The sequence below is a fragment of the Falco rusticolus genome, chromosome 1 (genome assembly GCF_015220075.1).
Source record: "Falco rusticolus isolate bFalRus1 chromosome 1, bFalRus1.pri, whole genome shotgun sequence".
Lineage (NCBI taxonomy): Eukaryota > Metazoa > Chordata > Aves > Falconiformes > Falconidae > Falco > Falco rusticolus.
This window is the reverse complement of record NC_051187.1, coordinates 14,821,643-14,835,634: the sequence shown is the minus strand read 5'-3', so window position 1 is coordinate 14,835,634 and position 13,992 is coordinate 14,821,643. Positions and strand designations below refer to the sequence as shown.

The 13,992-nt window shown below is 43.3% G+C and overlaps 1 protein-coding gene across 6 annotated transcripts in view; it reads left to right on the top strand.

The window, feature by feature from the left end:
• SGSM2 (small G protein signaling modulator 2) overlaps positions 1-13,992 on the top strand; it is a 62,973-nt gene that overhangs the window by 47,329 nt on the left and 1,652 nt on the right. For 4 of the 6 annotated variants that reach the window (XM_037411422.1, XM_037411389.1, XM_037411413.1 and 1 more), the window contains 10 exons: positions 276-340; positions 792-937; positions 1,372-1,500; positions 5,475-5,657; positions 6,783-7,184; positions 7,818-7,942; positions 9,200-9,282; positions 9,752-9,861; positions 11,151-11,247; positions 12,493-12,660. In XM_037411422.1, the coding sequence (XP_037267319.1) occupies positions 276-340; positions 792-937; positions 1,372-1,500; positions 5,475-5,657; positions 6,783-7,184; positions 7,818-7,942; positions 9,200-9,282; positions 9,752-9,861; positions 11,151-11,247; positions 12,493-12,660 (1,508 nt within the window). The remainder of the gene's footprint in view (positions 1-275; positions 341-791; positions 938-1,371; positions 1,501-5,474; positions 5,658-6,782; positions 7,185-7,817; positions 7,943-9,199; positions 9,283-9,751; positions 9,862-11,150; positions 11,248-12,492; positions 12,661-13,992) is intronic. The other 2 variants (XM_037411398.1, XM_037411405.1) reach the window with 2 other exon arrangements.

Here is a 13,992-nt window from a genome sequence, read left to right as displayed (position 1 = left end):
TTACAGTGAAGGGCAACAATTCATTTAATTTGACAAGGACCTTTACGATGTACCCGCAGCAGTGGTAGCTAGATGTGCCTGGTGAATCTGTTTGTGGCCAAAATGCTGGTGGGGAAAATGCTTTAAAAAGTGTAATTTGTCATTATTGTCCTTTAGCTAAATAAATCTTGGTACAGAGAAAGAATTGCTATGTGTAGGTCATAGGGATCAGCATAAAATTCACGATGATCTCTGTCCTTCTGACCTATCGTGTTCCTGTTACGGTGTCTCCACAGAACTCCATTAAAGATGTTGTGTGAAAGCATGAAGAGGCAGATAGTTTCCAGAGCCTTTTATGGATGTAAGTGAAGCTTCTTATGTCCAACCCTTGTGCTACCCGTATGCTTACCTTAAAAAAAAAAAAAAAAAAAAAAAAGACATTTTAGAAAGCAGTTTAAATGCAAAGTTATTGTTGAGTCAGATCACCTCAGGGCAGCAGAGTGGACGTGACTCAAGTGTCATAGCTTCATAATTCCATTATTTGTGGGTTTTGCAAATAGCAGTGGGAGAACTAATACTTAGTGAAGACAGAATGCAGTTTTATATTGCAGTGTGATATTCTATTTGGATTTTACTAGTCTGTGTAAGGTTTATTTAATCTTTGGCTGTACTTATATAGTACTATGCAATATTAGTTCATATGGTATTATTAGTGGCAGGTTTAAAATGTCACAGCTTCATCTTCAAAAAGGAGCTGCTGATACTAGGCATATTGCTCATTTATAGAAGTTTACCTCCCGCCCCAACCACAGGGCTTGCCTACTGCCGCCATTTGTCAACAGTGCGAACTCATCTGTCTGCCCTCGTGAACCACACTATTATCCCACCTGACAAACCGTCCAGTGCTGCAGGAGGCCTGACTAAAGAGGTCTGGAGCAAGTATCAGAAGGACAAGAAGGTAAGTACCAGGATACCTTTATGATCATTACACTGGCTCCCATACACTGCTGCGTTGGGTGTGGTACCCCTTAGAGTGGACCCCAGGAAGTATTAAAGGTGTCTTCTACCCTTCACAGGATCACTTCTTTTCCTAGTGGAGTGAGTCGGTTCTTAGAATCTCTTTTATCTTTTGCTTCTCTGATGATGGCAAAGATATCGATTAACATCAAAGCAACTGATCTCATGATGACTCTATTCTATTAAGGAGGCATGACAACCTGTATTAGACTGGATTTGAGCTAGGGCCCTAAAGGCTTGAATCAAGTTGTAAAATCTATTTAGTGTCGTGCATGTATTTCACTGTCTTTATACTTGGTATTAATCATATATGAGCATGCCTGAAGAAAATAAAGATGTATTACCTTCAATGCCTCTTTCTCCTGACTGCTGTAGAATTACAGGGAACTGGAATTACTAAGAAGAGTTTACTACGGTGGCGTACAGCATGAGATTCGAAAGGAAGTGTGGCCATTCTTGTTAGGTCACTATAAATTTGGCATGGCCAAAAAGGAAATGGACCAGGTAAGCAAAGCTTTCCGGAGATTTGAATTATGTTAGCAGAATAGGTTTTGTTTTCTGAATAGCAAGTGTTAGACTTTATTATTGTTTAATATTCTGAAGGAAAAAATGCTACTGAAAACCTGAGTGACGCATGTTAATAGAGGGTTTATGATATCATGTCTGAAAATCACTAAAGGGAGCTCCTTATTGAAGTCAGGAAACCTGTATTCAGCCTCTGCCTGTGACTTGCACTTGCCCTTAACAAATGCTGTTTTCACAAATTTGTCATTTACAAAATGGGGAGGTACTGACATTTGAATAGTAATTTGAGTCATCCCTCTTTTATACGGTGTGTTAGCTGAATTATACTTCAAAATGCTCTTGGAAATTACTTTATCGACATGATACTGCATCTGCATGTGTGGACTTCTGTTGGAGCTGTGAACAGCCCAGATGTACCTTCTGAAGCATGCTTGGAGTTACCATCTAGAGGCTAAAAATACCCAGAGGGAGGTTTGGTTTGTGAGTTCATTATGCTTTTGCTAGACTTAAATAAGATGTGCCTCTGTAAAACACAAGGTATGATTTCAGATGAGACGTTATTCCTTTTAATATCTCCCATGCTGCTGCTAACATTGATCAGTGAATAATTGCCTAGGTTGTGTCACAGCCTTATTTCGCAGTCTGGAACTTGGCATTAAGTATATAATTTCCATTAATGAAACCACAATTTGCCCACCTCTTCGTTACACTATCTCCCTTTGCTGATCTGTTTCTAGCAATATCAACTTTTTACTTTGCTGAGTGTTCTCATTTGTTGTAATTACTAGGCAAGTGCCTTGATAATACACCAGGCTGGTAACAAACACAGAGCTAGGCAAAGCGGCAGGCAGTCCTGCCTTCACTCAGCTACGGTTACTGAACAGAAACTGGATGTGGTCCTGAGCCAAAGTGCTGAGAAAGATACAGCAATACTCCAGTTTCTTACTCCTGTACGCTTTCTGCCAGCATCTGCTAGGCTACACTAGCCTTTATCCGATCCAGTGTAGCTGCTGTTATGAATGCTTGTGGCATTTTTATTGCAGCATGGAGCCAAAGCTAACATATTGCCCTCAGGTGATGAGTAACAGGCATCTTCGGTAATAGTCCATACCTACATACATACAGTAATGCAGCTGTAGAGCTGATTCATGGGCAAAGCAAGAATTTAAGTGTAGGCCTCCTGTGATGAGCAGATTGGGTAGTGCCACTGTTGTAAAGATCTCCTGCAGTCGCTTGGGCTCAAACGCAGCGGGAGCACCGGTCTGCCATGACAAACCCCAGCACTGCTGCTAGTCTTACTCCTTGACTGTTGAGGAAAGGGATGTTCTCCGTCACGGAGCCATAGGACTACAGTAGGAGACTGCCCTATGGGCAAGGTCTGGATTTGTACCTTGGTAAAAGCATTGCTTTTAGCTGACATGAAGAATCACCCAAACTGTCTAGAACAGTAATGAGGTTTGCCTGGAATATAATTAACACATTCATCTGCTTTTCTGTTAGTGTTATTATCAGGGAGGTAGCACTCGTGCAGTAGCTGATCTTGTTCTGGATTAAATGGATAAGGAGTGGTTTATATATCAAAATATTTGGCATTTGCATAACTCCCAACAGTTACATTCCAAGGGACAGTTTATATCCCTGTGAGAACCTGCAGATCAGAAGGGCGGCCTGACCTAGAGCCTTGCAATGGAAAAAATGGCTATCTTTCAAACGGTGGGCACTTTATAAGCAGCATTCTTCTTACTAAAAATTGCTACAGCAATTCACCTTCTTTTTCCTTGCATTAATCTTTACAAACCAGTTCTGAACACAGATGGAAAAATATACCCCTTACTGTTCAAACTGGGTCGCAATCCAGATTCTTCGTTCTGAATCCAGTCATCTTTGTAGGTATTTACACTTAGATTTTCCAGCTATAGTGTGTACATCAAGAATGTTCTGCTGAGCGCTGCTGAGGCGAATTCCTGCCCTCCCATAACATCAGCATCAGAAGAAGACAAAGCACCTCAGAAACCACCAAGGGCAGTAAGTCCTGTGGGTTGTCTTATCTCATGAAAGGCCAGGCAAACTGCCTCAAAAGAGAAGCAAATCCAGATATCCAGCTAGGCTGTCCTGCTGGAACGTACGTCTGTTCTACAAGGGGTCTTGTTCAGTCACACCTTTTTTGCATACAGCACAAGTTTAACAGAGAAGTCCTTTCAGAGCACCACGTGGTTCCTTAATTCGTACTGTCTTGGTGAAAAAGGAAGGGCCCTTCCAAACACTCTTATGAATTTGGCGCAGAGCTTCAGCAGCAGTGATCTGGCTAAACTGTAGTGCTTCCAGATGCAGTGTGAATTTATTACATTTGCATTTGGCGCTCCATTCATTATTCTTTATTGTTTGTTTGGGTTTTAAGCTCAAATTTTCAAGAAATACAGGATATCAGAGGTTTCTTACATATATTGCATTTTGCTGTCTCTGTTCTCCACAGGTATATGAACCATCAGATTTATGATCCTTGTGTAGAAATAGAAGGCGTGTCTGGAACTAAACAAAGGACTCGGTTACTTAAGTTTTTAGAGTGGGAGATCTGGAGCCACGACTCGTGCGTTCTAGCCCCAGCTTCGAAGGGCACGTGCATATATACAGCTAGAACAGAAAGATTTGGCAAGGAGAAAGAAATGCTCGAATCCATTTGTACAATAGGAATTACAGTAAACTCCTAAAGATATGTTGCAAGGTATAAAAGGTCTGATCTGCAGAATGTAGGCTCCTGTAGGATTATTTTTTTTACCCTGAGCTTGTACCATGCTAACACAGGGGTGCTCCAAACCTTAGCTGGAATTCTAACGAGCTGCTCAACACCAGTAGTAAATAACAGTAATAACTGACTCCTCAGAGACATGTGCTGTTGGAGTCTAAAGCTTACCATTGAATATCAGTCTATTACATTAATGACATGAAAACTCATAACATTTGCACACATAGGAAACTTATTGTGTCCTTAACTGAAGTCATGGCAGGTGATTTATCATCTTTGCCTTCTGATGGTATTTTTGCAGTTATCCATCGGTATCTGGGGCGCTCCCAAACATGGCTGTCCTCCAACGTTCCACTAACGGTTGTGTTTTATGATTTATGACTCGACAGCTACCTCAAGTGACAAATAGCCTGCAGCTCTTAGCATGAATGCTCTGGTAGCAACTCCAGCCAGTAGAGTCCAGAGCCTGAAGCCAACTCACAATTGCGGTTTCTCTTATGCTCTTGACAAGTGACAGAGCAGTAAAATTACTACGTGTCCTTTAAGAGCTCAAGGGGTGTGTGTGTGTCTGTCTGTCTTTCAACAGAGGAAGCCAGCAGTGGCACAAATCTGTTTTATTACTGTGGGAACCAGAGTGGTTGGATCTGGCCACGCAGGGTGCAGCCACAAGGGTGGGCTGTGAGAGCTGGGATTTCAGCTGTTCAGGAGTCTCTTCCAGCATCTGACTCTGTACGGGCTGATGCCTACAAACCTGGAAGTCTGTGCAAGGGCTGTGTTAAGAGTGGGAATAGAGAGGGGGTTGCAAAGGAGGTGTAATGAAATTAGGAATACTCCTGTTAGAGACAGCAATTGCTCCATCAGATTGTGTCAGAGTTCTACATGAGGTTTCACGTGAAAGACTGTGACTTCTTTCATTCTTTACTGAACAATGTTGAAACGCTGTTGATGGCATATACACATGCTTACATGAATCTTCTCTGGCACCTACAGCAATAATTTGTTCCCTGCGGTAAATATGCAGTATCTTACTGCTTCGGTCATTGCGCTTTCCACTCACGATGATGTGCGCTGTAGCAAGAGGGCTTCGGGATCCTTCAGGCTTTCAGTTTGATATGTTACACTTGCTTTAGACCTCTCCCTCCTGACTTCCACTCACTGTTAATGCTTTCTTTCAAGGAAGACCAGTATTTCAGGGTCTGTCTGTCTGCAGGTGGATGAAGACATTGCTCTCCGGTATCAGAAGGTCATGGCTGAGTGGAAAGCCTGTGAGGTCATTGTAAAGCAGCGAGAGAAAGAATCACATTCTGCCACGCTGGCAAAGTTTTCATCGGGCAGCAGCATTGACAGCCACGTCCAGCGACTGATTCACAGGGACTCCACCATCAGCAACGATGTAGGTACTCCCTTCCTGTTCACCCTTATGACCCAGGCAGTGCAGGAGGCTTGGCATTTGCAGAGGCGCAGGCCACGGAAGCAGAGACTTGGGTTAGCACTAAGTTACCATCAGTCTGGAGCTGCTTGAATCTTGTACAGAATTTGAAGCTGTAGTGCCTCCATAATAGAGCTAAGAGCAGGTCTGTATTCTGGGGTACGGCGTAGCTGTTCCGAAGCAGGAACAGCCTAAGGGCCTTTGAGGTCCACCTACTATAAGAAGATCTTTCTCTCAGTAGGGGAATAGCATTTGAGTTCTGTTACTTGTAGGTCCTTTATTCAAATCCAGCATAGAGAAAAAGATCCCTCTTATTAAAGCACATTTTTGATTCTGTCATGTCCTTGATTGACAGGTTGAGTGTGATTTTATTTTGGGAGAGGGGACCTTTGTCGGTCTAAGGTAAGATGCTAAGCAGTAGAGCGGCAGACTGAATTAATCTCTCTGGAACTTGAATAACCGAGAAAGGGGTTTCTTTTCACATTGTTGCACAGGAGAGCTGGCATGGGTGTGCCAAAAGCGTCTCTGGGCATCCATTCTTATGCAGACTTCAAAGAGCTAACTGATCTCAGTAAGGCAAGGGAGAAGAGAACTTGAAATAGTTCAACAGAGTTTTTTAGCAAGAGAAGAGGTAAAGTGGTTGCATGGTGAAAAGGATTTGAAAGCCAGTTTTGACTTCAAACAGCAGCAGCTGAACCAGATTGTCAGAGGCCTGATATATGCTGGTCATCTTTGAAGATAACATGGCAATGACCAGATGTTGTTAGTCTTGGTGTTGCAGGTAGGGAAGCTTCACTGCTTTCCAAGATATTTGTAATTGAAGATTGTGAAAGTGAGAGAAGTCTCATAGGAGATGGATATGAGATCATCAAGTGGTATTATTTTTAGATTTACAGTCTCAGTATAAAGACTGAGTGAGGAGCTCTCAACTATTTGCATGCAGGGAAGCTCTATTAATCAGTGATCTTGTTCACTGAAGTAATATAATCATTTCTCCCTCGTGGCAGGAGGTTTGTTTGCTACATTAATGTTTCTTCCTTCTCTATTCTCCCATTTCATCCAAATCTTCTCTCCCCTGCCCACACCCAGGTCTTTATATCTGTAGACGAAGCTGACTCAGCGGAGCGGGACTCAAAAGGTCAGGATGATCCCAGTTTCACTGTGGTGTCGGCTGACACGCCAGCAGCAGCAGCTGCTGTAGAGCGACAGTCTGTGGAGTTTGACTCCCCCGACTCTGGGCTGCCATCCTCGAGGAACTACTCTGTGGCCTCAGGTATCCTGTCCAGTATCGATGATGGGCAGAGCGTCTCCTTTGAAGACGGGGCTGAAGAAGAAGCTAGCACTGACTTGGAAAGGACTGATCCAGACATACCACGTATGCAGAAAGCCAAGCCAGTTGTACAGTCTCAGGATTCTGTATCAGAAGAGCAGCTGTGTTCCCAGGTGGATTATTTAATGGATGTTGCTTCTGTCTGCGCTGCATCCTACACAGTAGGTTGCAACATTTAAGTACCATCAACTCTGCACAGCGTTGTTTTTCTAGCAGACTTGTACTTTTTCAGATAGGATTTAATGAGAGATAATACCAAGCTAGAACTACAGGTAGTGGGACAGTAACTGAGGATTTTTGCATCCAGATCTTTCCATCTGGCTTTTGAGCTAGATTGGAAATAAGACAGCAAGAAAAAATTGGGTCTTTTTTGAGTGAGAGGGCAAGGAAAAGAATATGGTACAGTTCTAGTACCACCTGTAAGATTTCAGTGTCATTTAATTCAAGCTAAACCCCACATTTAATCAACCTGAACCACGGCCTGGATTCAAGACTCCACCATGTCTATTAGTGTTGCTGTCAGCAGATTAGTAGTTGAGTTTTTGCCTCTCTGTGCTGAAATTGTTCAACGGGAAATAACAACTATGTGGAAATAGGACAGGCTTGGAACATTTACCAGTGAAAGTGCATGCATTTTACCTGGGATTTTTCACAGTAATTGAGTATTTTGATGCTCTCATATGCCCAAAGGATAATTGCACTGTTTCTGGTTTGTTGATTCCCAGAGCAAATCTGCACAAGGTCCTGGGAATGCTCTGAATTCAGCAGATCTCACTAAACCTTTTCCTTTCTAGATAGAGTTATTGGACACCGTTGCCTTAAATTTGCACAGAATTGATAAAGATGTCCAGAGGTGTGATCGGAATTACTGGTATTTTACTGCCGACAACCTGGAGAAACTCCGAAACGTCATGTGCAGGTAATACAGATTGTAAAATGAACTACTTTTCACATTTCTGTCATAATCCATAGACTATAATAATATGCAAATAATAGTCTGTATAAAAATTCTCACTAATGAGCTTAAAAAAACTTACCAGGGGAGGGAACAGGTAGGATGGTACATTAGAGAGCATGGGTATGATAGGTGGTCCAAGTCTGGAAGGCAGGCTGGAGAACGTTCTTTCTGCCTTGAGACAGACCCTATCAGTCACCTTGAACTATTCTCTAAATGTACCATTAGCTTTGGTTTCCTCCTTACCAGGATAATAGATCTGTGCTCTAATGGTGTGCTATAAAGATGACAGTAAGTGAGGGGTGCCCAGATGTAATTTTGAGGGATGTCTGTTGAGTAGACAGAACGCATCTTCAAATCAAAACAACGTCTTTGACCACTGAGACAAGCTGGAATCCATGGAAAGGTAGTTTTCACTTTTAGGAATGCAAATCACCACAAAAGCTATTCAGCTAAACACACTTAAAGCAGAAAGTGGTGTAGACTTTAACACTCAGAAAAAGATACCAAGATTCCACTTAGGGGGAAAAAAGAAAACAAAAGCCAAAAAAACCCAATTACTTTTTAAAAATCTGGGCTTTTTTCCAGTTGACTGTTTATGCTTTGTTAGCTGTTTTTTCCCCAACTATTGATATGCAAGCCACGCGCGTAAGGTTTGGCCCTCTCTATCCAAGCAGAAAACAATACAGGGTTGTGAAATACTCTGGAATGTAAAGTGTCAAAAAAGTTCTGAAACACACACGTTCAACAGCTGTTTAAGATTTGATCTCGCATAATCAAATTAGACTTCAATACAATGTTTAGCCTTTGAGGAACAGGAAGAGAAAAATACACCATTAATTCGTCCTGTAAGTAGACAATTGATAGCATTCTTTTCCTCTTTCGCAACATGCGAAGAGCCTACAGCAAGAGTCACATTACAAGAGATATTCCTGTCTCACACGCTGCTCCGTCCTCATCATGGATTGTTTATAAAGCCTTTAGGAATTTTCCTGAAAAAGGAAACAGCAGAAATAGTTGTCATTTTATACCGGTGTGTGGAAGATTTGAATTGTTGCAGTTCTCTGCAGTTCTAGCTTTATCTTTTACAGCACTCTAGAGCAAGACACTTAAAAGCTTCCAAAAGGAGCTGTAGTTTAGGTGAAGGACAAATTTTTGAGGCCACCATGCAGCAAGAGGATTTTTAATCCTGTTATCTCTTGTGTTTTCTCCTTTCTGCAGTTACGTTTGGGAGCACCTAGAAGTTGGTTATGTTCAAGGCATGTGTGACCTCCTGGCTCCTTTGATGGTTATACTTGACAATGGTAGGAAGGGTTTTCTTTTGGAACATGTTGGTATCTTAAGGGAGGTTTTCAAAAATGCTGTTTTAGAAGAAGTTGTATGCATTAATCAGGGCTAGCTCACCAGGAAAACCAAACCTGGAGCTCTTGGTTCGTATTTTCTCTACATGTGGCTGTTGTTGAGATGGCTGACATTAGTGTCTTGGGGATTCCCTGTTCACTCGCTGACTTCCAGATTAAATTTTACTACATTTTCAAAGCAGCTGTGTTCTGGCAGTTGCTGAAGCTGAAAAGTCAACTGCAAGCTGCGTTGTTTTAAAGCTTAACTAGTAAAAATAGTCCGAAGTCAGGTATTGTCTTCTGTTTCATCTAAACACGGGATTGGGGAACACCGAAGGGGAAAACCCTGTTTTTCCCTTGCCTGCAGTTTGTTATTTTGGTTCAAGAAAGTGACACAATTAGCAACACTGCACGTTCTGCATTGTGTCTGCAGATCAGCTGGCTTACAGCTGCTTCAGCCACCTGATGAAGAGGATGAGCCAGAACTTCCCCAATGGAGGTGCTATGGACACACACTTTGCCAACATGCGGTCCCTAATCCAAGTGAGTCTTTTTTTAATCTTATTTGAAAGGTGAGGTTTTGGGATAGGCTGAGAACTAGCCTGATGCTATGAAGGGCATCAACTCCAGGCATGAAGGGTAGGAACTCCAGTGACGGGGTTCCTAGTCATCTGTTCCTTCAGAGCTGGGGAGGAGAAGAGTTGTTTTATGCAGCCCCAAACTGATTTCCTGCTCCTCAGCAGCACTTGCTGCTACAATAAAGTGTGTGTACTACAGCAGGTCAGTTCTTCATAACTTAACAAAACAAACCCCTCAAACGTCTGCCTGCAGTACACCAGCTACACCGTGTAATGTGTACTGGCCCAGTCCAGCTCCAACTGACATCAGTGAGAAACAGCACTAAGATGCAGTCTTCACGGCTTTTTGGAAGAGAAAACACTGGTATTTGTGGCACAAATTTTCTTAAAGGTTTAAACAGACCATAGCTATATTTGTGTTTGCGCGGGATGCTTGCTGAACAGGGTTTCTTTTGGACAGATCTAAGGCGTAGACATTCCAGAAAGCACCAGGCACCTGAGCAAGGTTAGCATAAAGAAGGGTGAAAACTATCAGAATAAACCATTATTCGGTTTCATAGGTGGCATATTACAAAGTAATGAAAATAAAGGTCAGTCAACAAAGAAGATGGCCAGCATGGCAAATGCCAGCAGCAGATGATCACATGGCCACAGTGCTGAGTAGCTGACTGTCAGAGGATGCCACCCACATCCAGCAGCCCTTAGGATACACCTATGAGGAGTAACTATTGCTGTACTTAAACGTTTAAGACATCTAGCAGGCGTTTGGCAAGTTCAGTTCCAGAGAGCTTGGATGTTGCGGTGTGGAACCGTGCCACTCCTCATCAGAATTACAGACTTGAGGTGAAGAAGTCTCTCTTCCTTCTTTTCCCCAAGTAAATGGCTTCAGTCTTTGTTCCCCAGCTCCTATGTTAAAATCCAAGAGCAGGGTTAGGTGGGAAGATGAAAATTTGCCACTTGTTGAAAATCTGTAGGATGTGTAACTTGCTGCTTGCACCTGTAAAATCACAATGAAGACTGACTGCTGTCACCTCATACCTGCGCCACAGTAGCTCTTCACCTCGTCAGCCTCTGTCAGGGCACCCACATTACAGGCGTTTTGCAAACACGTAGTAAAAGTTATCTGTGCTGAGCAGCTGCTCTGACTAACCACAGGATCAGGTGATAAAGAGCAGCCTGAAAGTCTTAACCAGACTCCAGCACCTTTGATCTGGGCTACCTTCTGATACTGACGGCTGATGTTTTGCATTTTAGATTTTAGACTCAGAGCTTTTTGAATTGATGCACCAGAATGGAGATTACACTCACTTTTACTTCTGCTATCGCTGGTTCCTGCTTGACTTTAAAAGAGGTAATAATGTTCTATGCCTGTAGTTTAGAGTTGTGCAAAACTGCAACTCTGTGTTTTGGCCTAATGTCTAGATGGTGAGTAGCAGCTAGGCTCACGAGGGTTTGTAGCTAGGAAAACTAATGCAGCTCTCGGAGATGGACTAGCACTGGAACAAAGTCAGAGCTTGTAAAGGAGTGTTGTAAATTGCTGGTAATGGGGATGAAGCCAAGTTTCTGCTCAGCGCAAATGCCTGTTTGCACAAGGTGATCCCAAGTTGATCACCTTTGTAAGCTTTGATACCTCCTCTCTAATCCGTCTGATAACACGAGCAGCTCAGCATTAGCTCAAGAGCTGTTGTACTTCGCTGAGTGAGGTACTTCACATACTGTGGGAGCACCCCAGGACCTCGGGGTCCCTGCACAAGCACAACCACCCACCCACCCCCACTCTAACAGAAGCAGCTGCTTATAATCAAGAGACCTGTCTTGCTATCGGGCAAGCCAGTAGCTCCTCTGAGTTACAGACTGATCCGCAAGAATCAAAAGACGACATCCCTCTCAAACACCGTAAAGCGCAGAGGTGATAGAGGCAGACGATACGCATCCATCAGGTATTTTATTACAAGCAGCTACCTGACACTGAGGGGGGAGGAATTGTGACTCTTAGCTGAACAGTAAACTTAAACCCTCTACCTGCTCCTTCACAGAGAATTGCCTGTCCCCCACGTCCCGTCCCCTGGACCTCACTGTCACAGACTGGGCAGAGGACGAGCCTATAAAGTTCAAGAAGATGAAGCTTCCATGGGTCATACCTGAATTGCAGCACACGTAGACCTAGCTTGCACACATCTGCTATACAATTAATTGTTGCTAATTAAAAACAGCAGAGCTTTAGTGCTTATAGGTCCGCTGCAAAGCCAAGAAGGGGGCCCTGGATACAAATTCAGATTTGCAGCCTGTCATGTGGCCCTACCCAGCACAAATGGGCCTACTTGTGCTGCTGCGTGGTTACTGCCATTGAGGTGTCTTCCTGGGGTTGAGTCTGCACCACCACATGTATGTTCTTTCTTAATTTTCCTTTAAACCCGATGCTGTTGCCATACTTGCACAAGGAAGTGCCAGGAGTTGGCTAGAGGAGAGGGGGAGAGGAGAAAGAGGAGTCAGCAAGTACTGCTCATGTCTGTAAGGCCTGTTTGACATTAGTTAGAGAGGGGGAAATGGTCAATTTGAATAATCAGATGCTCTTGTAATGTTTATTCCCATTCAGAATTGTTGTACGAGGATGTATTTACAGTGTGGGAAGTTATTTGGGCAGCAAAGCACATCTCTTCAGAACATTTTGTCCTTTTCATTGCCTTAGCACTTGTGGAAGTTTATCGAGAGATTATCCGTGATAACAACATGGACTTCACTGATATCATCAAGTTTTTTAATGGTAAGAGACTTTTTTGAGAGTGACATTTTGACAAAAAGCAAGTAACAAGAGTTACTTCTCCCTTACTCAGACTAACTGCAGTTGTGCAGTGCTTTTGCTGTCATGATGAGACCCTGGTCATTTTAAGCTCTGAATCTCTTACCCCTCCGTGTAAATGAAGAGCCCAGATTTTCACATGCTTCCTGAAGATTTGAGTTGGCACACACAAGCAACAGTGTTGTAAGAGCTATGTGAACCACAGAAGATGGTAGCTGTGTCATCTTAAGACAAAGCGCATTTCCCAGTTTATGTTAAAAAGATTCGCCACTGTGACTCTTTGCCTTTGGTTTAATGAGAGGTGCTAAAATGTTGCCTCATTTTTTGCTAAAGTCTCTTGCAGGTTTTAAGGTTACCAGAGTCATTTGTGTTTACAGGGCTTGACCTTCCCAAGGCTGAAACACGCAAGCAACTGTTCACACAAAACATCCTGACCCACTGCCCTGGCTGAGTGCTTACCCTAGTGGTCCACAGAGGCTTGCCAACATCTAGTGCCAGAGCAACAAGTGTTCTGCCAGGGAAAGCCAGGTCCTTCCGGGCTGCAGAGTGCAAGTTAGTCCTAAACAAGTGCTCCCTGCTAGGACACTTTAAGAGGTTTAGAAACAATTTGGTGTAATCACAGTAATTTAGTAAATTGTCAATGTGGAAACTTTCAGCCACCTGTTGCAGAAGCCCCAAATTTGGTTTTGTTTTTGCCTCGGCCACTCTTATTACAAAGCTATACATTAATGCTTCCCTCAAAAAACACCCAAAACCAAACCCACCAAAAACTACACAAACAAACCAGCCCCAATACTTGCCCAAGCTGAATGAAGTGTTTATTGTGGAACTGAGGACTCGGGTCTGTTGAGAGCTCCTTTCTGACCTTGCCTCAAGCGGCAGAGTGCGGATGTCTGTCTGTGGAACTCTGGGGGGTGTCGCTCCGTGTACACGAAGCCCTTCTCAGTTGTATTTATCCCTTGCAGCCCAGACACTGCAGCCACAGTCCCTGCCTGGAGGGGTACCTTGATCAAGTTGAGTCCAGCTTTCCATTTTTGAGGTCCCAGGAGGGCTGTTCACCGGCACACGTGGGTACAGACCTCCCGCTCCTGGTCCGGGGTCGCAGGGCGCTGGGATTTCTGCAACAGGAGGACCAATGCCAGAAGGATTAGATCTTGGTGCCAGGACCTACATCACTCAGGGACTCATTCACTTAGTCTGCCTTTAATTCTAAAACCTAACCCCCTGCAATGTTTTGGATTGCTGCTAACGTTATACTAATTAATTAATATTAATTCTACCTTAATAACAATGCTA